The following is a 25718-nucleotide window of genomic DNA, read 5'->3' as shown; positions in this document are numbered from 1 at the left end:
CGCCTTTAAAACATGTTATGGCTAATAGGTTAGCAGTCATGTAGCATGTCAACAGAAGAGATGCCCCAAATATATAAATATAACTAAAGAAATATAGAATACTAAATAATATATAAAGTTTAACTAAATAAATATCTAATATGTACATTTAATTTACACTTTTAACCATTTTAATGACTTTGTTAGCTACAATCACTACATAACTTCTGTTATGAATATTCATAATAATGCTGCTGCATCAGTTGCATTTATTGACTCCGGTCAAACCAGCTTCCACTTCAAAAAGGCCTAATCAGTCTGTTATTAACTTATTGTGTTTTTAGGAGTCAAACTCTGAGTAGAGTGCGTTTTATGTTGCAATCATATCTGCAGTGAAAAATTAATTATATTGCTCTAATTTTCCACTTCTGCAATGTTATGTCCAACCAGGCAGCGCGGTTTCTCTTCGCCACTTTCCAACGTCGGAGCCGCAGTTTACGCAGGGACCCTGAACGCAGCACGGCTGGTCTACAGAGAGACAACAGTCGGACGGAGAGAAGCTGCGTCGTAAGTAACCGATCATTTTTACGTTACAGCAGCATTTTTCACACATCAACAGCCTGTCATACTGTTTTTCTGTTCACATACACTTTCACTTTGTAACGCGAGCTGTTTTTTATTTTATTACTCACGATAACGAACCAAATAACGTTGCAGTCGGCGAAGAAGAAGCTCCAAAAAAAGTTCGTCTCCTCATTTCCTCTTCTCCCTCTTCAAGCTTTACCGTTATTATTCAGCCTCGTCGAATCTGTCGACGCTTTAATGTCTCAGACTATTATTATTATTGTTATTATATAGTAATAACTTACTCAAACAACGTTAGTTACTTCATTTGAACGAGTAAACAGCTCAGTATACTCGGCTGATGCTGCCTGGAAACTGGACCCCTCAAATTAACGGGTCGCATTCCTCCTGAAGTGGTTGTCATGCCGCTCACGCGCTGTTGACGTTAGTAGCTGCTAATGTTAACGTATGTTAGCTTTACGTTTTAATGTCTCGTAAAGATGTTTCCACTCAAGAATAATGTTTAAAAATGAGTCAGAGTTATTAATCTAATCACTTATATTAAATAGGAGTTAGTTAGTTCTCATGGAGAAGGAGGAATTCTCCAAGGCAAGCGGAAGGGAATATTTTAATGTAACGTTTTTAAAGTTTTAAGCTAGTAGCAGTTAAGCTAGTGGAACTTTAGTCCAACAAGTGTGTATTTTTTGGCTAATCAGTGGTTCTGACTTCAACAGATGACAGTGTGTTGTTACTGGGTGTGTCAGCATGTGTTGAAAAGAAGCTCAGATGTGAAGTGTCTGACAGGAAAGTGAGATTTCATCACACCAGACAAGAAAACGTTTGCTATTTGATATTGTATTAATCAAAACATTCAACTATTGTCCCATAATACATAGTGAATTATGAACAGAGGATCTTGTTTGTGTGCCATGTTGTGTCTGAGCTGTACTTTTCCATGATACTTCCTGCTGGTGTGGGAAACTGAGATTAACTTGGAATTTGCATCCAAATTAAGTTGTTGCGGCAGCATCAGTTTTCTATGACTCATCGTGAGAACCACCTCAGACCCAGATGATGACACAGTATGTTGAAATCACTGACATTTAAAAACCTTTATTAATTCACAGCAGGTCACAAGCAGGCAGAGACTTGGCCAACACCGAACACAAGCACGAATACATGTGGAAACAACCGATTCTGTGAGGATTTCACAACAGGAGCTCCATGAAGCAAGACAAGTTTCAGTGAGTACCACCGACAAATTAAATCAAAGCAAAACATATTGAATCTACAGCGAAGTATCAGACAGGACACCATGGACTTATTTATTAAATAATCTTGTTGCTCTTCACCAAGTCTTTAAATTGAAGTACTCGTATGACACGTGTTCATTTGCTTGTATACAATTCAGGATTCTACCATGATGCTAGTGTTATATTACACATTTCTTGTCAGTGTGTTCAATTGACAAAACCTTCTGGGGCATTGTAACTGATTATGATAATAATAATGATATCTGTATACAACCATATACTGTGAAAACAGGAAGTTCTGTGATGGTTTACCTACCGTACCGCGAAAATCTAAGTACCTCTGATATCCAAATGAATTAGCCGGTCCGATATAGCAGGTGGCTGACATTACTGGCCAATATTGACCTGTCACAGATATGTCAGTATTGTGTTTATGTGGTCCGATATGCGTCAAATGTAAAAGCTTGTTGTTACAACACAACAAAAAGATGCTTGGAGTAATAGATCATTATTAAATTCCCAGGGAAGTTAATTGCTTCAGTGGCCTGATGTCATTTTAGACAGTTTATTGTTAAACTATAAAAACATCTTGCCTCTTTAACAGGTCCCTGGAACAAGTATTTGACATGTCAGGGCACAAAAAGCATATAAAACTTTTCAGCTCCATCAACATTATTGCTCAGTCGTGTTTATTTAATTCAGTTGATTTCAGGGTGTGAGATAGAAACACAGCGTTCTTATGAAATGTATCACAAATACACTGAGTTGCATAAGAACAGACACATCTTACATTCAATAAGTTAGTAATAATCAGTCTGGGTTTTTGTTTTCCTAATGTATTCTATTGATTTGTTGATTAGATTGATAAGACATAAATCAATAGATTAATACCATAAAGATAAGCTATCAGATGAGTCAAATAAATTTTCTATTAATGTATTTAATGATAGTTCCTCCTCCACGACTGAGCTCAAAGTGTTTGTTGACATTCAAGTGTTTATTTAATCTGCACTTATCTCGCCAAAATGATCTGAACCGATGGCATTGCTCAACCACTTTCCTATGAATGAAGTGTGAACATTTTTCTTTTATCTCACATAACAAACAAGCGGCGATAGCTCTTTATACAGGTAACAATGAGGAGTTTGGACAAGGGCGAGCGAGGTGTGTTACTACAATGTCACGACCTCCGAGCTGTTTGCTCATGTGACACCTTGATAAGACGCGGTAAAGAAGCCACCACGTAGGTAAGGTCAAGAGTGAGGGAACCTTGCAGCAGTTTATCGTCAGTGTGTCACTGTGGAAAAGCTTAATGTTCCTCCTGGAAAATTACCTTGTTGTAACAGTAAGAGCATGTAAACCTGCCCTCTAATGTAATGTTTCCTCATGAATATTGTAAAAGTTTATTGGAGGGAGTCATCAGTTTTCTCAATGAATATTTCCACTGAGTCCACCGTCATGATTTAGTTATGGCTTCTTAAAAAGCAACAGCACAGAGTGATGGTATTTTATCTATGTGGTTTAGTTGGAGGTGGATAGGTGAGCATTTTAGAGCTGCGACTATTATTCTATTAATCAGTCAGTCAATCGACAGAAATTGACTGGTACCGGATTCTTTGGGCCAATGCTGATACCGTTATTAGGGAGTCAGCTAATTCTGATATTGATAAATCAGACGATATTTTGCACACTTTTGCAATGATCCCTCAACTGTGGGAACACTTGAGTCATAAAGGTATGGTACAGTTTAAAAAAACATATGTGCCTTGAAACAATAACATTTACTAGAGATTCAGTAATTCAAAATCACCTCGTTATATTGCGATACCAATATATCTGTGATAGGTCATTATCGACAGATATGATCGATCTATCGCTGGGACTCTTACATCCACAGTGATGATGTGCTGATCGATCCCAAGTATTTCTGTTCCAGCATCGATTCTCATATTGATAAATTTGATATCTAAACCCTGGTAGAAGTGACTACACTATCACCAGGATCTCGTCTAAATACTACGAGATCAATACTTCAAGATTTCTCCTTCTGTCTGTCACAGTCAAACACAAACTTCAGCTCTATAAATGCTCGAGGCGCCGCTGAAAGAGTGCTGACACTGATGATAGCTGATCACAGTCACAATGGAGCTTTTTCATTAGTCAGAAGAGCGACACCACGACACACCACAAACCTTGTTACACATCTGAGATTTAATCACAGTGCAGAATGATGAGGTTATACATCTGTGGTCTGATAAAGAGGAGAGGAAAAGCGTTATCTCGGAACAGAGACAGAGTGTGTAGCTGTTGGTGACATTTATCACTGTCACTGACCGTGGGAAAGTCGTTCCTGTGTTGATGTCCAAACATCCAGAGTTCTCTCATTCCTAAAACTACGTAAGGCCTTTTTTCAAGCTTTTGTACAAAGCATTGGTATGATATTGGTATCTGCAACACCAGCCTGGGTTTTACTTTGGTATCAGATTGGAAAGGAAAGTGGATTCATTTGATTGAGGCTTTGAATTTTAATATTTTCCAAGAAGTAGATTTACTGTCACTCTTTAAGTCTTATAAAATCAAACCCCAATGTTGTGATTTTGTTATCTTAATTATTGCAAACTGCAGGTTTATGGTTATAGTCTCGGCGTTTATCTAAGCGACTGCAACACTGAACCAAATTAATCATATAAAAACTCAGATATTGATGATCATGATCTAAAAGTTTGATGGAGTTCCTCCTGTACGAGAACATTATGTGACCAGAGAGAGTTTTTCCCCGGAGGGCTGCTTCACACTCTTTTTATGGCGGTGCATTTCCCTCCTGACAACCGAGCCAACAGCCGCAGTCAGGTGCTCTGTGAGTCACAGTCCCAGCAGAACACCCAAAGGAGACCAGCTCTTCACAACCATAACAACTACACAACACACACAGGCCAGTCGTCATTACTGTAGGCTCCAGCCGCTGGAGATACAGCGGATATCAGGTATCGTCACATGTGGAAAGATAACGGATCATTAAACAGAAGCGCTCTCTTTCTGTGGTCAGAGCCATAATGTCACAGAGCACCTGACTGTCATTATCTCAGCATGATTGTAGTTTATAGTGTGCTGAAGCAGGTTTTCCCCTGGTTGTTGTCTGGTGGTTTACATGATGCATCTCAGCCACAGCCACAGGATGTTATTCTCAATTTCCCCAACGTGAGAAAAAAACAAAATCTGCCCCATATTAGACATGGTCTGACCGCTGTTTGTGACTGTGCTTTTCAAATGATGTACTTGTTCCACATGTTTGTGAGTTCACAGGCCCTCCCTGCAGGTGACGGTCCCTTTAACTTGTTATTTTGCAGAAGACGCAGCACCAAACTTATCCAGGAACACATGAAAAGCTTCATGTTATAAATTCACAAGGATATTATCAAGATAAACTGTTTGTGTGATTAGAAAAGAGCAAATGAACTGAACTGACAGAAAACTGCTCTAATGGTGTGAACATCAGAATCGAGCTATCACAGCGCTTCTCTGGCTTTCACTTCCTGTGTGTTTCTGATATGAGACTCACACCTCTGCATAATCAAAGTAAAAAAGTACAGTCATTAACAAGCATTTAAGTTGTTTTTGCATTTTGATATGTCAGTATAAGAGGAAATCAAGGTTGTGAAAGTGCTTTGGAAACATTCCGCACTGTAAAATATTTTGTAACTTTTCTAAATACCCTGATTTTGCTTCTTCTAGGAAATGGTCCAGTGAGAGTGGACGATGCCAGCTATGAGTCAGAGTCCCTGCCTGTGGACTCAGCTCCCTCAGAGCAGCCCGTCGCCATGTGACCGCTACAAGCACGCCTGCTGCAGCCACGACGGAAATGTCTACATCCTGGGAGGAAGAGACAACGGCTGTCTGGGGGACTTCTGGAGGTACAGCGTGGGTAAGAGCCAGAGACACAACCGCTGCTCAATTTATTGTAGAATAGAGACTAGTAGGATTTTTACCACTGCATGCCAAAACACTTTAAACAGTGTACCGTATTTTAAGTTATACATGACATATATAGAGAACTGCCTCTGTATAAATTGATCTCCTTAAAGCAAGAAATGAAGAGAAAGAAAAGAAAGATGAGAAGCATGTCGCATCTAATCGATCATTTAATTCTGTGTGCTACTATAGTGTGTGACGAGTGGACGGAGTTAAACTGCACCGGCGAAGCTGCACCAGATGATCTCGAGGAACATTCTATGGTGGCCCATCAGGTACAAACTCACAATCATATGTTGCTCTGATCTCTCTGCTGATACTTAACTGCTTTGTGTGTCAGTACGTTCGATATATTCACCAGCTACGACCTTTTTCAGGGCTTTCTGTACGTGTTCGGAGGCATGCTGGATTCTGCGTACACACAGTTGAGATGTCCCCTCTGGGTGTTTGACATCGGTGAGTTTGACTGCACGGTACATCTACTGCGTTATTGGCAGCCAGTGTTGGGATTTGCTCTACAAACGCTCAGGCTTGACAGACGAAGCCTGTTGTTGCATGTTGATTCAAGTCCCACGCCTCCAAGCCCCTGTGAAAATATTCAGCCCCTGTAGGTCAGCTGTGTGTGAAACCTGTGTCACAAATTATACGTTAAACACAACTATTCAACGAACAGTAACATTAAAATGAATAATCTATGCTGACAAATACAAATTATGTAAAAATTAAGCTGTGTCAAAGAGTTTTTGAGGCGTCCTACTATGCTAAATGTCCTGGGGACACACTAACAGGACATACTTCCTGCACTGCAAATACCACAACTTGTTGGTTCCTGTCACTCCCCCTGGTTCAACACAGCTTTAATTGTTCCTCATTCACCTGCTCCTTTTCTAAATCTATCAGCACAAGTGTTGCAGGGCTGTCTTGAATACCAGTTTGGGGCTTCAAAGCTTCAGAGACAGGATAGCATTTGTTCACATGGAGCAGAAAAGCTCTGTTGCGGAACGTAGTTGATCTTTACAGACCCTCCTCCACCACATCCACCTGGTTCGCTTTGTGAACCACAGAGTAATTGCAAAATTTAATACAAATAAAAAACAGTTTTACTGCCACTGTTACTTTTGACTAAACTACTAAATCTTGAAGCAGACTTGCAGTGAAAACAAGACAGATGCGTGCTTAATTAAAGTCTGAAGCACACTGAATGGGTTTGAGAAGAGTGAGATTTAAAAGTCGTCACTTTTCGTCTACATTCAGTGAAATCCTGAATCCTGTGACTGGAGGCGTTTTCAGTGGTGTGACTGGGAAGTTAGGCGTGCTTTTCATCACAGAAATAAATCATAAAATAAGGATTGTCATTGCGACTTTGGCAATATCTGCTGCCTTCCCTTCCAGGCGCAGTGCAAGGTAGCACTCTGTATTGATAAGCTATGACTAATGATGTGTTTACTGATTTACTGATACTGATTTGGACATTGATCACCTTGGCAAAGGTAGAGGCTTTGGAGTTTTATTTCAGCCCTGTTGTCTTGTACGTGATATTGGTTTGCGCAGTAAATATTTCCACCGTGCCATTTTTATACAAGGTTTAATTCACTCAGTGTAAAGAAATCAGCCATAAATACTGTTTAAATGTCCAGTTCAGCTTTTATACGACAATTTTATAGCTATTATTAAACTTTGGTGTAGTACATTGGCACTGTAGGGCCAAAATATAGCATAATATGTGAGATAATGATTCAAAATCTGCACATGCTTCAGATCATGAAATGCTCGTATATGGAATCTGTACTGACACGATGTAGAACTATTTTTCACGACTATTTTATGGCCTTCATAACTTTTTTAATCTAATTTGTGCAAACTGTTCATCCATTTTTTAGGTAAGGCTGACCGAAGTTCGATACATTCGAATCAGCTGTGACAATAACTAATCATCAATAATGTATAATTGGTCTCTGGACTCTACTTTATTTTCATTTCCCTTTGTTGTGTGTTTCAGCAAAGCAGAGGTGGGTGCACTGCCAGGGAAAGACGAGCTCCCCTCAGGTACAGAGCTCCTTTCATATGGCAAAGATCCGAAGTAGTAACAGATGACATGAAACCCGGTGCCAAGTTTCTTTCTCTGCATTCTTCGTGAGAACAGTCATCGAGGATTAGAACCTGCTTTAAACTGATTATACACAACATTACCATGTCAGTAATTACATGTTTTGGGAGTGTGATCAGGAGAATTAACAACACATTAGTGTGCTGTGTGCTGTACTGATGTTAGCTGGTGAAGGAAACCAACAAGATTGCCATCAGATACAGGCGGTCTTTTCTGGAAGTGACCCTGTTTTACATTCCAGCTTCAGTCTGTAGCAGAACAACTGCTTTGTTAGCGTCAGCAGTGGCAACAACAAGACCTTCAGAAAGAAAGACGTAACAATGCTGAACAAAACACAAGAAAAGCCATTTTTATTGATAAATTATTATACAGTGTTATGACAAATACATTTAAAGAATGACTTAGAAATATCACAAACATTTGTGTCCAAATCATGGCAGACATCTGATCTGAAGTTCTGTTGGCTCCAAGACACCTAAACAAGACAAAAAATCAACATTAAAACACTGAATTAAATACAAAAAACAAAACTGAAGACAGTTTGCAAGTCGCTTCTGATAACAGAGTTTGTGTGTTCATGCTTTTGTGTCTGTCTGTGTGTGCAGACCCAAACGCCGACCAACAGAAAAGGGCACAGTGCCGTGGTGGTCGGCTCGGACATGCTGGTGTACGGAGGTTTCGTGGACATGAAAGGATCCTCGCAGGACTTTTGGAGTTTGGATTTTGGTGAGTTTGCGTTTCTCTTATTACCACGTAGTACTGTAACACGGATGCACAGTGTTTATTCTTCTTAGTGTCTATGTATTATTAATTTATCAGCCATTTATGCATTAAGTGGGCAGAACATTTTAATCATCAGTTTTTTTTTTTTATCCCTAAACAAACTTTATACTGTTTTATTTTGTTTATATGTGGCGGACCCTGCCACCTTTCTATCTTCAAACGGTGTTCTGGGACCTTATTGTCCTCTGAGAACAGCTCGTTTATTCACTTATGGAAAAGATAAACATTTCTGAGTTCTTTGTATTATTACCTCATTATTATTGTTAATGTAAAAATTCAGAGTTTGAATTTCTTCTCAAAAACTACACAGTTCCCCTTTAAGTAAATACTGCTTCTCTCTGTTTTATTGCAGGCTTAAGTCAGGTATCAAACAGATTCTACTGATGATGAGATGACTTTTTTTTGTATAAGTGTGTTTATATGTGTTACAGATACCATGGCATGGTCCCTGCTGTGTGGTTCTCAGCAGGGCTCATTAGGCCCGGGCCCCAGGCACAGTCACTCAGCCGTGGCCTACCAGAGCTGCATGTATCTGTTCGGGGGCTTGAAAGGCTTGAGGGAGCAGAGAGACTTCTGGAAGTGGAATTCCACCAGCCACATGTGGACTTCCCTCAAAAACAAGTGAGTACAGATGTCAACTGTCAGTTTGTCCCTTTCAGGTGTAACGTCGGGTCAACAGCTAAACGTAGTGATGAGCGTGCAACATGCTTGTCAAGTTGTCAGCATCAAATCTCAGAGAAACATAAATTATACTGGTATTATCATGAACGATATAGCGCGGCCCTGCAGTAAATGTAAGTTGCATCCAGGTCAGAATCATCAGCCGACACCGACAAACTTGACAGGCAGTTTTTCAAAGGACTTCATTGGGCCGTGTCCACATTTAACTGGTGGAAAAGGAACTTGATCCTGTTGGAATGATATGAATACCGAAGCTTTCAACACCTGCTGAACGGTGAGGGATCAGTTTTCAGCTGGCTGTGCTGTGCTGTGCAAACAGGGTGACATGACGAGGCTGTCAGGCTGTACAGAGGAGCTAATAACTATAGCAGTACAGTAGAAAGTAAAGCAAAAAAAAGGTCATCAGTAATCGTAAATAAGAAGTGCTTTCTTGGTTGCCTAGATAACATTCTTATCAAGATTGTGGTAGAGTAATTGATGAAATTAAATTCTGTAACCGTAACAGTGTCGGTGCCAAACCACAATTCAACAACAAAAACCGTTATCATTTCAGCGATCAGGCAGGTCGTGACTAAGCCGAGTGTGAACACAGCCACAGGTACACACTCTCCTGTCAACGTTTAAGAGATGTCTTCTGACAGTTTGCATTTTTCAGGCTCTCTGAACTCATCGTGTGTGACAGCGCTAATTCTGGGCTCTTTGTCAAATAGTTCTGTTTCATAAGGAAGCCCCGAGGGACAGGGGGGGACTTTTTTTCTGGTCATCCATTTTCTCTGAACTTAAATGTTTTTTGCTCTGTGTGAGGAAAACATATTTAAACATTAACATTAAACATGTTTTTAGAAGACATTGTTGTTTTTTTTCATGTGCCAGAGTGAACATTTTTTTCTGTGTGAAACTAAGTGAAAACATTATTTGGGAGGAGTAAACGTTTATTTATTTTTTTATTTTTTTTATACTCATTTTGACCACAAGAGGCTGATGGGTATCCCTAACTCATGTTCTGTGCTGATTATACACAATATTCCATCATGACGCTGATTACAGGTGCATCTAGATGCATTTTGTGTTTAGTGTAAATGAGAAATTAAAACTCCCCTTGAAGAAAACATGAATGCTCTTTGTCCTTGTGGTCCTGGTGCACTTCAGCCTCCTCTGGTCCCGATGAGTATCACAACATTTTTTTATTGTTTTTCCCCATCCTAGAAAAAAATAATTTCTGTTTCAGTCTCAGTGTTTTTACAGTTTCCCACATGGAAAAAATTCTTCTGTAATGTCTTCTCACTTTGACACTTTTCATACATTTTTGGCAAAATGATTGCAGTCCTCACTTGCACATTAGTGCTGCCAGAGTACCTGCAGTTGACTTTTGGATAGTTTTCAACTTGTTTCACTCGAGCTGCTCACAATATTTAAAAACCAAAGTAAAACAAAGATTTACATTTCAAATTAAAATATCAGCTTCATGATTTGAGTGAGTCTCTGGACATCTTTGGAATACTGTTTGGTTTGTCCCCCTTTTGCTTTAATGACAGCATGGACTCCACAGGTTTATGCAAACCCTGATGTCTCATGTAATCCGGGCCCTACGGGGGCCCTTGAAGAATGAAAAAATGTTACCAGAAGCTCTTTAGAACACTGTCCGGGATAACGTGAGTCAAACTTGTGGAGTCCATGTTAAAGCAAAATGGGGGACAAACCAAGTGCTACATATTCTGGAATTTACTGACATTTTTCAAAGATTTTCACTCAGATTTTTGAACTATTATTATCATTTCTAATAAAAAAAGAAAAGAAGAAAAGTATTAAACTCTCCAGCCTTTTGACCCTACTGTGTATCGGTCAGTTGATGATGTGGTTATTGTAACAGGACAGGACACACAGAACTGTGCATCTGAGCAAGCAGCATCATTAACTATCCAGAGTTAGTTTTCAGTTCTCCTCAGCTGTGGGATTTGTTGTATGTGTTCAGTATCGTGAGGATTTCCACTCCTTCCCTGTCACAGCTGGAGATTACATACATGAAAAGACAAAAGGCCAGCGCGTTCAGTCGTGATTGTTCTGACTGTTCCTTCCTGCTAACGCCACCCATGCTTGTGTTCCCCAGGTCCGGTCCCTCCAGACTGATGGGCCACTCGGCTGCGGTCTACAAGGACAGCATGCTTCTGTTCGGGGGAGGCGAGAGCCAGAACTCTCCCAAGAACTGCCTGTGGAGGTACAACTTCAGCACTCAGACCTGGGCGCAGGTAGCCACACTACCAGGCTCCAACGCCCCTGACAAGATCCACCACTGCTGCACCGGGCTGGGCCCCAGCTACAAGTCCAGCAGCAGCAGCTCCTACTCCAGCTCAGGACTCCAACCCAGGCTGCTGGACGGGAGAGTAAGGCCCTTCAAGAACAAGTGCTTCCCTGCCCCGCTCAGTTTTCTGGGATCAGAGGGAGCTATAGAGCTGGAGACATTCAGCCCGGACCGATGCTACGGCAGCAAAACGCTCCCACAGTCCTCAGAACTGGTCAACAGCAAAGAGGGGCTGCTGGAGAAAGACTCACTGCAGATCGGAAACTGTTTGACCTTTGAGAACAAGGCTTTCAGGAATAAGTGCACGGATGAGGACCTGCTCGACGAGGAGGAGGGAGATATGGCCCAGCACCTGCCTGATCTGCTGCTGGTGCTGGGGGGAAGACCTTGCACCGGACTCAGCCCGATCTCCATGTGGCAGATGACTCTGACTGACTCCTAACAGCTCGAAACAACTGACGTTACAAATATTTCTCTATATGAAAACAGTGTTATATTATCACTTTATCTTTGTTAAATCTATGTTTAAAGAGTTTACTGACGTTTTGTAAAGAAAATAACCTAAAATATTTTTGTATCACTGTTTTTTTGTTGTTGTGAGTTCTTATGATGTAAAATGAATTATTTCGCATTTTCTTTTTGCAGAAATGAATGTTCAGAAAATGTCTTGACATCTCCGAACATCCTGGATTCTGCTGTTAGAACTTTACTGCCGGGACACTTTGGTTGAATTTGTACTGAAAGTCTGAAACATTTCAGCGCCACATGTTACCACATCTGGTGGAGCTATATTGCACAACTGCTTTCTTTTCTACAGCACTGAGATGATTGAAATACCTTTAGTAAAACTTAACTTACACACTTAACCCTTGAGGAAAAAAATATTTGAATGTTTTTTTACAAACATTTATTTATTTTTTCCCAAAAAAAACTCTTTCTGTTACAGTTTTTTTTTGTTTTGTTTTCAGTTTCCCACATGGAAAAAAAGATTCCGCCATCATTTTTTTCACTTTTTAAATTTTTGAAAAATATTTTGAAAAATAATCGGACAAAATATTATTAAAAAATCTTTTGAAAAAGGTATTTTACTTAAAACATTGTATTTTTTTCTCCTTTTCAATAAAGATCAGGAAAAACTATTTGAATTTTTTTTTCTTTCGATAATGTTTGTTTTCACTTGGATACGCACAAGAAATACATAATTTTTTCTTGAGGAAAAAATAATTTCACTGGTTTCTGCATGAAAATAATGTATTTTTTTTTTACCCATCCTAGAAAAAAAACACAATAATTATCGAGACCTGTACTACTTTTCATGTAACAAGCAAAGTGAAAAAAAATTTTTATGTATCGAGACATGTTGAAAATTTTATTTTTTTATGTAGAAAAAAAGTTTTCAACAGTTTTACATGAAATCTTTATTTTTTCTAACAGGGTCGATACATGAAAAAAAGTTTTGTTCATCTTCATCAAGTTGATACAGAGATAAAATTATGTCACTGTAAGGTTGATTGTGTTTCTGTAAACAATTGGCAACTTTTTTCAGAAAATGTTGACAACTTTTGTGGAAAAAGTCGATAAACGTCAAATTAACTGTATTTATCTTCATCAGGTTGATACAAAAATACAATTTATGTGATTTTATGGTTGATTGATGATTAAAAGAAAACATTTCGAAAACATTCTCATTATGTTTCTGCAAAAACTCAACAACTTTTTTCAGTAACAACCATGTCAACAACATTTTTGGAAAAGTTGATAAACGTTGTCAAATTAACTGTATTTATCTTCATCAGGTTGATACAGAAATGAAATGTATGTGATGTTATGGTTTATTGATTATTAAAAGATAACATTTCTATAACATTCTCATTGTGTTTCTGGAAAACTTTTTTCAGAAAAAGTCGCAAACTTTTTTGTGGAAACATCTTTTTAGAGATCTGTAAAAGATTTTTTTTTAAATGTGTAAAATCTGTCACTCGGTTTCGTAGATGAAAAACCTCTGTATATTTTTTTATTCACTCTTTTTGAAGAATTCTCAGGTCATAAACACAAGAGCAAAAACTATTTAGATCAGACTTCAAACAGATCACCAGAAAAAAAACAAAAAAAAAACTTCTTCACTTGCCCCTCAGGGCTTCCGTACGTTTCCCTCACAGGCAGACAGACATAAACTTTGGGATCTCTGCTAGTAAAGTAAACTAATCAGCTGTGACGCGGCCTCTCCTCTCTAATCCATCACTGCTGCTGCGCCTCACTTCACTCGGCCTATTTACCTACATTACTGCTGCAACGCTCACACACACCTGCTCTGAAAACTACAAGTACTTTTACTCATACGTCAGAACTTTCTATTACTCACACCGATTCATTGATTATCAAACTACTTGTGTTGATAAGTACTTGATTCATTGTTGCAGCTGTGTACCTGACAGCCAGAACTGAGCTCAGCTGACGTTCAGTCGGAATCTAAATGATTCGATTAATCACAGTTGAGACTTTAACCGATTAAAAGCGACTTTATGGACACAAATACCTCACAGAGTTTTTTTTAAATATATCCAAATAAAACACAAAATACCAGAGTTTCCTTATCCAGACACTTATTGTTTTACAGGTGTTTTTGTAAAAACAAAATGTTATTACAGGATTTTTAAGTTCAGTTACTGAAATGATTAAACTCCACAGTGGACATTAATGTAGTTCATAGTTATTTCAGCACTAATAAAGAAGGAAACCATTTACTGTAAAGGTTTCTAATCATCTGCTGCAGCTTTAAAATGACCTTACAAATAATATAAATATAGATCACAGTGTTTATCGTCTGTTTACAAAGTTTGATAACCATCCATCTTTCTTTCTTTCTTTCTTTCTGTCTTTCTTTCTTTCTTTCTTTCTGTCCACACAGCTGCAGTGTGTAATGTCGGCTCTGTGTCGCTAGATGGCGCTGTGTGTCTGTTAATCAGCTTTACAACCTTCCTTGAACTCACTTGACTCAATTTCCCACTTTTATTTATTCCTTCTCGCACATTTGTTTGAACATTTCTTTGACTTTTTATTGTTTTCATACGTTTGATTTCAAGTATTTTCTGTATATATATACATATATTTCTTTAAGTGTTTATAAGCTGTATGTGGGGCTGATTTAAATAGACTGAAAGGATCCTGTGGAGGGTTTAATATTTATCTTAGTCAAGTTTTTTTTTTTTTTTATGTAAATATAAGTTTGTTTTTTGGATATAAGCATACAGAAACTGATCAGACAGAATCCTCTGTGGGGAGTCTGGACCGCTCCCAGCACTCAAACTCAACCTGAGCTCTTAAAGTCTGATCATCAAAGTGTGTTTCACTCTATCAGCCTTTTTTGGGTAAGAAGAAAAAAAATAAAAAATTACGCAACCTCTGCTCCACCGGCGTGTTTGTGTTACCATAATAAAATCTTGTTCCATCAGAGGAGTCGTGTCTGCGGAGACGTAGTAGACTAATAATCTTAATCTTGCGTCCAGTTGGTGGAAATCCCCACGTGGTTTCCACTCCTGTATAAAAACTTTGGGTGTGCGGAGCCCCTGTTGTCGTGATTGCAAAGGGAGGAACAGGGTCTCAGTGTGCAGCATCTTTGCGAGGACGCACGGAGCTGGCCCATCCAACAGCCGCGCGCACCGGACACGGTACCCAAGGCGCATACACGCAACAACAACACACAAAAAAAGAAAAAAAAAGACGCGGGACTCGCCGAGAGTTGTTGATTCTGTGCGGGGCTGCAGCTGGAGGAGAGGAGTTTCTGTGCGTGCTGTTTGAATGGGAGAGAGCGGAGGGAGCGCGTCTGGACACCGGAGGGCTGCTTATTCTCTGCTTTTAGACTTCTCGGCGTTTTGTTGTGGTAGATTTGTTACACGTCCGCAGTCAGCGCGCTGTGACAGCAGCAATCACAACTCCTGAGTGCGCCTCGCAATCACAAGAGATGAACTTTTTATTTTGGGCTTTGCTGGATAACAAGCTGAATGCATAATGACTGGAGTTAAAGAGCCTCTTGTGTGATTGGGAATACAAAGATTTCTTTGGCTTCTCTGGATGTCTTGAGGCGTCTCGCTGCTGGAGCACAAAGTGGATGTTCTCCCGGAATCTTTGTCAAAAAATTAAAATTAGCTTTAACTTCACTGTGTGTGTGTGTGTTTTAAACATTCACTCGTCTCTTTTCCTCTAGCGTTTGGACTGTGATCTGATAGAAAACATGAGCTTATACAGTCTGGCTTTGTCCTGCTTAGTTGCGTGCGTCCTCTCCGTGCGCTGCAGCTCGGTGGCCGGGACGGACACGCAGAGCTCGCCCCAGGAGTCGTGCGCGTCCTGCGGCCTCAGGGCGCCGGACCAGGCGGAGCGGGTGAACATAGACTTCTTGGAGGCGGTGAAGAGACACATACTGAACCGGCTGCAGATGAGAGACAGACCCAACATCACGCATCCCATCCCCAAGGCGGCGATGGTGACGGCGCTGCGGAGGCTGCACGCCGGGAAAGTGCGAGAGGACGGCCGGGTGGAGATCCCCAGCTTTGACGGACAGGCTGCGTACAACAACGAGATCCAAGCGGAGACCTCTGAGATTATCAGCTTCGCCGAATCAGGTAATAATCAATAATTCAACACATCGTATCGACCTCTTGGTGAACCCATTCACCTTTTGACTTCATGTAACAGGCACCTGAGGGGGAAGCAGGTGACTTAGCGAGTTAAAATCAGCCTCAGTCATGGATGAAATTTCATTCTGTGGAGCTTCATCACGTCAGAAAGAGATGAGACTCTTGTTTTAAAAGATTAAACCAAAAAAAAAAAAAGTCAGTCATCATTTTCATCTGATTACATCACAGCTCCTGTGTGCAGCCGCTGCTGTGTTGCTGTTAAATCCTCCTGTTTTAGCCCAATTAAAAAGAAATGAAACTAAAGACAGAGTCCTTAAATTACCCTCATGTGTTGTCTAGGGGATCAAAAGAACCTCTGAATCCAATTTCATCACTAAAGCTGTGCTCACACTCAATACTCCAATGCATAAAGCCCTCTTTTAAATACGGACAAAGTCCCTCAATTGGCCATTTATCCCTTCCTCTAACAATGTGTATCTAACTAATTCTCACAAGTCCAAAGAGAACACCCTTTCCTCTCTCTCTCTCTCTCTCTCACACACACACACACACACACACTCAAACACACACCCCCTTCCCTCCACAAACACACACACACACACACACACACACCTAAAATCATCTGCGCTTGACAGAATCCAATAATTGTCAGTTAGCACGGTGAGAACGGCGTCTTTGACACAAACTGTTAGTTTAAGGGAAAATAAAACATATAATTAAAGACACCAAATATAGGACGTCCAAAACACACACACACACACACACACACACACACACATGCACGCACATTTTCCCATTGGCCCTGCCGGTACAATTAGCCTGAATGGGCTGCGAGGTCCCGCCTTCCAATGGGAATGATCTGAGCAGCCTCATGACAAGGGAACAAAAGCCAGGCAATTATTATAAGAGCACTATGTGTTCCTGCTGAACCCGACATGTCAACGTTAGGCAGGAAAAAAAAGGGCAAAGAAAACAAAAGAAATCAGAATAATGCATGAGACATTTGAGTTGGTGCGGGGTTGTGTTGGGGTGGAGGGTGGAGGGGGGTGATATTGTGTGTGTGTGTGTGTGTGTGTGCCCATATTGCAGTGTTGTAAAGAATGTTTTTGTCGTTCTAAAGGTTCGCTGGGCTCCTTTGCTTCTTCTTCTTCTTCTTCTTCTTCTTCTACTTCTGTTTTTTTTTTTTCCCTACTTCTATTCTTCCTCACACCTTTGAGCCTTTGTGTGGCATTGTACCATGGAGCTGGCTCGGGTCCCTGCTCCCTAGACCCCGTCTGCCTCCTGGCCAGCTGGCTCACGCCCCCCAGATCGGATGCTGCCAGCCGGGGCATGGCTCAGAGGCAAGGTCTCCAGAAAGCTCTGAAGCCAGGGGAGCTTGTCCCCCAAGCATGAGGGAGCCTGAATTGTTGTTGTCACAGTTTAGGACAGGGCGGGTTGGGGGGTGAGGTTGGCATATGTTTAGCCAACAGCGAGCCGGTAAATGGATGTGGATAGGTGTTTATGTGAGGAGCGGTGGGGTCAGCTCGCCTCCCCCTCAGCACAGGGTTAACCGGGTGCTTGTCAGCCAGCGAAGCCGGCTTCTTATCTCCGGTTGCGGTAGCGCAGAGGTAAGAGGTCTGCCAAGCGGCCCCGGGCAGGTGAGGGAGACGATGCCAATCTCCCTTCTCCCCTGACATGGTCCCGTGGGTCCTCGCTGAGGGATTCGGTGTCCCGTATCCACGGGAGCGGAGCGGGGAACACAAGCAGAGAAGGAGGGAGGGCGAAAGAGAGAGGGGTCGACGGAGAAGTTTAGATCGGCGCTTCTTGATTGCTCGCTCTAGCCGTTCGGACCCAGTGAACTCGCGGCGAGTGGTCCAAGACACGGAATTAAGACTTCATTATGGGAGGTCATTAACTCCGGCCCGGTTCCTCCAGAGGATCGGGTTGGCAGGTTCACTTCAGGATACAACTCTTTCATGAGGAGCTGTCAGTCATGGCCGTCCTGGACCTGATCCAGACATTTTCCACATTCGCTCACAAGTGTGTGTTTCAGTCCTCAGTGGGCCCGGCTGCCTCTGTGCAGCTCTGTGATGCTTTCAATCATTTATGCAACATTATTAAAAATGCCTCTGTAGTCAAGCTTTAAACGACAGAGCCGGTGCTGCAGGAGCTTTAACTCCTCAGCCCGACGTCTCCATCCTCCCTGTGAGGAATTCCTGGAGTGCCGTATCCACGCACGCACGCCTCCGCTCATGTCAGAGCGGCGAGCGCTCCGTGCCGCGCCCTTGTCCTTCCACGGCGTGTGGTCTTGTCGACAGCAGCTTTGAGTAATGAGCTCTGGAGCTGCCTGCCTGCCTCCTCGGCCCTCTTCCCCTGACTTGGTGGCGCAGGTGGGGACACGCTGAAGTAGCTCTTTATCCACACAAGCCCACCCAGGTGTCCTGCCTGCTGATACTCACTCGCAACTTTTCCAAACGGCGGGGTCAGGCGAGGCGTGTCGGGGCCAGCTCCACATTGTTTCTAACAAGGGATGGAAAGAGCAATTTGTTGCTCAGAAGGGAGCTGAGTGGAAATCGGTCATTGGCTTGTTGGTATACGCTCGACATGCTAATGATCACACCGGTGTACAGCGTGAAGAACACGTCGTGCAGAGGGGATGCTGAGGGCGACTCCTGCTCAGTCAGTGCGTTTACATGACACTCGAGAAAACCGAATTACTGTGTTAGTCCGACTATGATTGGATTTTTAAGATGCATGTATACACCACAGTCTGACTAAAACCGGGAGACTTTTTCCCCGGGGCTGTGAGCCGGAAGTAGAGGACGGCGGCGGCGTCTTTCCTCCGAAATCACTGCAAGCGAGAGCGCCATTGTGCATCTAGTTTGTGTAATTATCATGCACACCATATACGAAATGTGCAAAGATGTAGCTTCGTCTCGCTCTTCGTACGCCATCTTTTTCTGGAATGCCGCAGCAGAGTTTGTTGTAGCTGAAAATGGGTACAGCGCCGCCTATCGTACCGGGGTACGACATGCTCCGGACAATAATCCGATTTTCTCACCGGCATGTATACTCGGACAATTGCAGTTGTCCGATTGAGCAGCATAGTCAAACTATGGCTGTAATCTGTGCATGTAAACGCACCGAGTGAGCAACTCATGACCCCGAGCAGCCGCTGGGCAAACTGCTGTGCTTTTATTTAATCAATCAAAATACTTTTAACTTTGACAGAACGGTCAGCGCAAGGTCTGTTGAGCAGCCGGTCTGGAGCTGTCGACCACATCGCTCGATCCTCATCATCGTCTCGAGATTGCCGGTTGTCGTAGAAGTGCAGATGCTCAAATTCGGCCGCTTTCTGAAACTTTTTCAGATCAAACTTTCAGGCAAACATGGACCAGAAAAAGTAGAGAATTGTACAAACGCAATTCCACGACAGCTGGCTGAATGTCTCCTGATGAGAGTCATGCAGCGTGACTGAAAGCTCCGGAGAAGCTGCTCATGTGACCCCGAGGTTAGTTTGGTTTGCTGTAGCCGTCGCGCCAAAAGATCAGCACTGAATTCATATTTTTAGTTACGCTTGTTTGCATTCAGTGCAGTGGTGTCAGTGCTTTCATCAGTTTATTCACAGTTTCACACATCTGTCTTTTACTCCTTTTCAACACGATCAAATAATTATATCAATAATCGATGAATCCTGTCATTTTTCTAGCAATAAAGGCAATCTTTACTCTCCTATTCCAGCCTATCAGTTTAATGGATCCTCTCCACTCACGTATGAAGGCGAGCATAAGAAGAAAATGTACGTCTGAAATGTTTTTTCCAGGAAAAAAGTACAATTATCACACCTGTGTACGCTGAATATAGGAGCAGGATTGGCTTCTGAACTATTTGTGATGTCACTAATCATGCTCATAGTCCCGCCTCAGATTTTTAGGGGAGCTCAGAGGAAAACGTCCACTTTGTGTAACATAAAACAGCCTTCTATTGTCAAACTGCACACTGATCATCTTACACAGTGAAGCTCAAAACATTCAGCCGCAGGAACAAGAAGAAAATCACAGAACAAGGCGCTTGGGCCTGTAGGACATTGTAATAGGCGTTATTTCACCACTTCATGATTGAATAGACCAAAAGATCCATTGATTAATTAAAGAAATGAAATAAAATGTTAGGAGAAGCTACAATGGCTGAGCGAGGGGGTTTCAATGAGACTTTGATAAAATGCCAAAACTGTCTTCAGGCATCAGTTGTGTCCTCCAGCTGTGCCCCTGAAAAGTTGGACTGCACTTGATTTATCCCGTCCTGAAGAAGGCAGATATCCTGAACGTGAATCCATCACGCTGAACAAACAGCAGCTGAGCAGTTTGATTCAGGATCACTTTGAGTTTCCCTGCCTGTCTGTTTATCACTCCGTCACTGCGCGCTCGCTGCTGCGCGATCCCCCGGTTTTCTTTTCTCAGCTCGGAGCTGTCGAGGCACGTAAGAGCGCAGAGCGCTGAATGAGGTGAGGGTAGTTACTTGTAGCCCTGAGGGGCCTTCACGGCAGTCAGAGCAGGCAGGAGCTGCAGTTCAGCTGATTCCTTTATGTCGTTCACTTCAGATGCATTTCAATCTGTACTCAGGCTGCACTTGATACGTTGCCCACAGGCTTTGGTATTTAGGCGGCTGATGGTTAATGTATTGCTCACCGTGGGGTTGGGTGTGTGTGTATGGGTGTGATTTTGTGCATGGGTGGATGCAAATGTGTGTGTGTGAAGTGCTTGAGCTCCCAGCTGACATGCTACAGAGTGGAGAGCTGGTCTGAACAGGTTTCTGTGTGAATGTAAAGCTGTGCTTTACAGGAGGAAGAGGCGTGAGGCGCCTTGAGGAGGGGGCCCGTCTTTGGTGGCCACCTATTGACACTGACACACACTAATCAGTCGGCAAACAAAGTAATTTAGCCGCTTTCAAAGGCGCTGCTCTGCTTGAGCACATTGTACCAAATCTCCTGAAATAGAAACCTTTCAAGTTACCTCGGGGTAATTTGGAAGACATCATTAGGCTTGGAAAAAAAAATACTGCCAGGGAGAGCCCATCGCCACCTTAAGACTCCCGGGATCTCTTCATTGTGCTGCTGTAGAAAGTGGCCAGTGTCATGTAAATGGCTTTTATTTTTGCCTCATCATGCTTTTTGCTGGAAAGCCACGCGTTTCAATGCGGGGCTGCAGCGCGGCTGTCTCCCAGTGCCTCACAGGGGGCTTTGTGCTGTCACTCTCAGGGTGCTCACACTGGAGGGAGGGGGGAAGGGGTGGGGTAGGGTGGGGTTGGGGGTTCAGGGGGGCGCTAACAGCGAACTCAATGAACCCCCCGGGAGCCTTGGCGTCGTCCGCCAGCCTCCCACCTTTCCCACTCGCGTCCTTCCTCCTTCCCTCGGTCTTCCTCTTCCCTGTCGCTCTCTCGCCCTCTCTCTCTTCTTGGCCCTGTCACTTACAAAGCTGGACCGGAGGCCAACTGGGCCTGATCCCAGAACTGGCTCGTCACAGCTGGCCTATCAGGAGCTGCCACAGAGGTCACCTGACACAGTGATTGAGGGCGAACAGAGAAAACAAGGCCCTCAAAAGACAGAGCTGTGGCCTTTTTGGGAGGCTTTCTGCTTTCTATGTGGGCACATGTTGTGTGTGTTTATGTGAGTGAAGAAGGGAAACAGTCATTAGCTGTGGTGGACCGAAAAAATCAATATTCATTCAACCAGGATACGACTGGCACTGTTTCACTGATTAAATTAAAACCAAAAGGAATGAGCAGTTCACATGTTGCTGCCCGTTCTCCTAAGATTCCCTGATTGACACATGCTGCCTTCAGAAAGATCTGCCATGTTTTTCTACAATTACATTCCATCCTTAATGACGTATGAATGTTACATTGAGAGTTAACCCCGTCCTTGTTTGTTCTGTCTCCAACAGATGACCACTCGTCCGCCAAGACCGGTCTGTTCTTCCTCGTCTCCAACGAGGGCAACCAGAACCTGTACGTCTCCCAGGCCAACCTGTGGCTCTACTTACGTGTGCTGCCAGCCGGTCCTGAGAAAGGCATCCGGAGAAAGGTGACAGTCAAGATCCACTACCAGGAGGCCGGGACCGCCAGCAGTGCAGAGGGAGGCCCGGGAGGCGGCGGTGGAGGGGGAACCGGCCGCTGGGGGTTGGTGGAGAAGCGCGTGGATCTGAAACGCAGCGGCTGGCATACCTTCCCCCTCTCGGAGGCGGTGCGGGCTGTGTTCGGGAAGGGCAGCCGGCGGCAGGACCTGGAGGTCCACTGCGACGGCTGTGAGACAGCCGGCGTGGCTCCAGTGCTGGTGGACCCGAGCGATCCGTCCCACCGGCCCTTCCTGGTGGTCCGTGCGAGGCAGGTGGACGGGAAGCACCGCATTCGCAAGCGGGGGCTGGAGTGTGACGGCACCAGCGGGGGCCTTTGCTGCCGGCAGCAGTTTTACATAGACTTCCGCCTTATTGGCTGGAACGACTGGATCATCGCACCAGCTGGTTATTACGGCAACTACTGTGAGGGCAGCTGCCCGGCCTACATGGCAGGTGTGCCGGGCTCAGCTTCGTCCTTCCACACTGCAGTAGTTAACCAGTACCGCATGAGAGGGATGAGTCCCGGCTCAGTCAACTCCTGCTGCATCCCCACCAAGCTCAGTACTATGTCCATGCTCTACTTTGACGATGAATACAACATCGTAAAGAGGGACGTGCCCAACATGATCGTGGAGGAGTGCGGCTGCGCTTGAGTCCCACGCCGACCCGACATGACCTTTGAACTTGGAACAGTCAGAAAGGCCTTTTGTACAAACAGGACGTTATTGTACGGTACACATATACAATATATCTATACCTACTGTATGTGCGAGCAGCGTGCACACTGGTACAATCTTGCAAAGTGTCAGTGTTGTGTCCATGTGTGCATGTGTGCAGTTGCACGTGTGCGTGCGAGTGTGTGTATTTATCAGAGTGACATGCTTGCTGCCCGAGTTTTGTCCGTTCGGCGACAGCGATGGGACGAGAAGGGAATGATTATCACCAAATGATACTTTGCTCTAGTTTGCCATTTCTAGTCAAAAAATAATGGCTCATCATCTCCTCTTGAATGAAGATAACAAGCGCTTAAGGAAAGTGACAGGATCAGCTGATGACATTATCGGCTTCACCCCGACGCTCCCGACCCCGCTCCTCCGACCCTCTTAAGTACTTTAAGCACATGACAGACTTTTGGTTTTTATAAAGCACTGACAATTCATCAGCTTATACAATTCAGAACACCAGCACTTCCCTACTATGCCGACAGACACAGTCTGACTGTCCTCTCTGGTGGAATTAGACCGGCAGCGCTTAATGCCTTGCAGGATTAAACCCTCCGCAGAAAGGCAAAAGAAAGTCGTCCGCAGAGCTGCCGCCGCCGCCGCCGCCGCCGCTGCTGCCGTTGTCGTTCTCGCTGTTGACTACGGGCCTCAACCTCTACTTCCTGCCTAAGAGTGCTGCAGGCCCTGCTACCATGACAACCAGGTGAAGATTGATCTCATAAGTGCACTTCACTTGTGCACTGGGAGCGACAGAGAGAGAACTGCTTCCTCCTGCCCCCCCTAAGGTCCAGTAGAAGTGGGCCTGCGGACGTGGAGACTCTAGTTTTGGCCCAGTCGGTCGCCACAGTGCAGTGCAGCACTTGCAGAAACTGAAATGCACACCCTGAATAGCACTTGTATAAAGAAATGCCTTCCAAGGGGTACTGAGTGTCCTGTCCTATCGCTAAATAAGTGCCACATGAGCTATGCAATGTATAGTAACCTATACCCATACTCAACATGCTCTATTAGACTGAATTCTCTTTCCATCTTTGCTCTCTCTCCTTCTTTTCTCTCTTCACTCCTCGACTCTTTATCAATACTTGAAATGTAATCTTTCGCCTCCTTTCCAAAGCGAATGATTGTTGTGACGTTTGCACTGAAAAGTTGCGGGATTAGTGAAACAAAAAACTGCCATTGAAAAGTTATTTTTATAGAAGTAAATTGAATTTTGTTTCAAATGTATTTTACCTAATTAATGGAACCAAAGAGGCCAAGATTTTTAGCTATTGTACGAAGATGGCAAGGCCATTGAGTTACTGTGTACAATACTGTTTTTGATCATTTGCAATAGGCCTACCACTGTATCAGGGTACGATATATGATTTCATTTCTTAGCTCTATTTTCATTCTCTGTTTTGTACAATAAGCAACACTTCATTTTTTTCATCTTTTAATTCTATTTTTGTTTCAGTTTTCTATTTAATAAGAAAGTTATTTTTAGTTCCTGTCTAAGAATCATTTAGTCAAATAAATGTCATCTGTACAGTTTATGTAAAATAAAATGTTTTCTTAAATATTTTGTATCTTTACATTTCTTTCCTGTGTGTGTTTTTCTTCGGAGTGGATCAAACCTGACAATGTTTCTTTTTTTCTGGGGTTTCGGATAAATGACCAACCCTCAACATCATATAACTTACAGCACATAGTTATAGGGTAAATACAAGGATGTGAAAGTGAAATTTTATTTATCTGGTCTTAAATTCATCATTTACGATAAAATAAATGTGTAAAAAGGTGGTCAGAAATCAACATCACAAATCCAACTCAAGGTTTTTGATCATCACTGGCAGGCAGACCTCTAAAATAATGCAGGACTCCAATCTACAGTTTATTTCTTCTCCTCTGCAGCTGTTTCATCCATTTTTTGAGGAAAACGATAAGGGGGGGGACGCACATCCGGCGTGGTCGTTTATGTGTGGCACACCCGCCTCTGAGTCGGCGTTGGGTTGCCAGATACCGCGATACACATCCCACACAGACACTTAAAAAACAACCGTGTGATTTGAGATCAATAGGGATAAATTTACCTGGGAGCGTGACGAGAGAAGGGGTTAAAGACGGGAAGACACGCGCCAAAATCAGGCCTGCTGCCAGGTACGGTCGGTGCTTTGGGCTAAGACTTCGTTAGAAACAAAAAGGTGGGGCTGAAATAGCTGCGAGAGGAACACACGCAGACTTCGGTCTTTGTCCGTTCTGGTTGAAACATAAAACATCGTTCCCCCCTCCGAGAGTGTCTCTCGTGTGCTGGAGCTGTAGAACAGTAATTACAACTATGATTAACAGCCTCACAACTGTGATTAATGTAGCCAGTGTGACGACCTTCATGTAACTGCTCCTCTCGTTAAAATGTCTGCATGTGCATGTAGATATGCGTGTATTAGTATCTTTATTTGAACGAGTGTGTGTGTGTTATGAAACTTTTGCAGCCACGCAGTCTGTTACACGCGAGCGGTCTCCCCCGCAACACGTCTCTCAGTGTTTCTGTTTCTCAAGGTAGGTTTACAGTTGCCATAATGTCAGTGTGTCAACACTTTGTGCAACAGCACGAGGCTTGCCCGACTGCATGTCTGGCCTGTGCCAACACCCACCAACG

General features: G+C 43.1%; 2 protein-coding genes across 5 annotated transcripts; both read left to right on the top strand.

The window, feature by feature from the left end:
• The first annotated feature begins 486 nt into the window (after positions 1–486).
• Positions 487–13501, top strand: klhdc3l (kelch domain containing 3-like). 4 transcript variants are annotated; one of them, XM_030429224.1, is made up of 9 exons: positions 487–546; positions 1671–1787; positions 5529–5718; positions 5958–6040; positions 6143–6221; positions 7765–7811; positions 8478–8598; positions 9087–9276; positions 11444–13501. In XM_030429224.1, the coding sequence occupies exons 3-9, from the start codon at positions 5553–5555 to the stop codon at positions 12075–12077; spliced, it is 1320 nt and encodes a 439-aa protein (XP_030285084.1). In that variant the 5' UTR covers positions 487–546; positions 1671–1787; positions 5529–5552; the 3' UTR covers positions 12078–13501. The 4 variants fall into 4 exon arrangements, with proteins under 4 accessions (XP_030285084.1, XP_030285086.1, XP_030285085.1 ...); XM_030429226.1 differs by having other exon boundaries at positions 505–546; positions 1674–1787; XM_030429225.1 differs by lacking the exon at positions 487–546 and adding an exon at positions 584–722.
• A 1672-nt stretch (positions 13502–15173) lies between these two features.
• LOC115587487 (inhibin beta B chain-like) lies at positions 15174–24639 on the top strand. Its single transcript, XM_030427335.1, has 2 exons — positions 15174–16254; positions 22191–24639. The coding sequence occupies exons 1-2, from the start codon at positions 15867–15869 to the stop codon at positions 23012–23014; spliced, it is 1212 nt and encodes a 403-aa protein (XP_030283195.1). The 5' UTR covers positions 15174–15866; the 3' UTR covers positions 23015–24639.
• Positions 24640–25718: the final 1079 nt, after the last annotated feature.

This window comes from Sparus aurata, chromosome 9 (assembly GCF_900880675.1).
Source record: "Sparus aurata chromosome 9, fSpaAur1.1, whole genome shotgun sequence".
NCBI lineage: Eukaryota > Metazoa > Chordata > Actinopteri > Spariformes > Sparidae > Sparus > Sparus aurata.
This window is presented reverse-complemented; position numbering and strand designations above follow the sequence as displayed.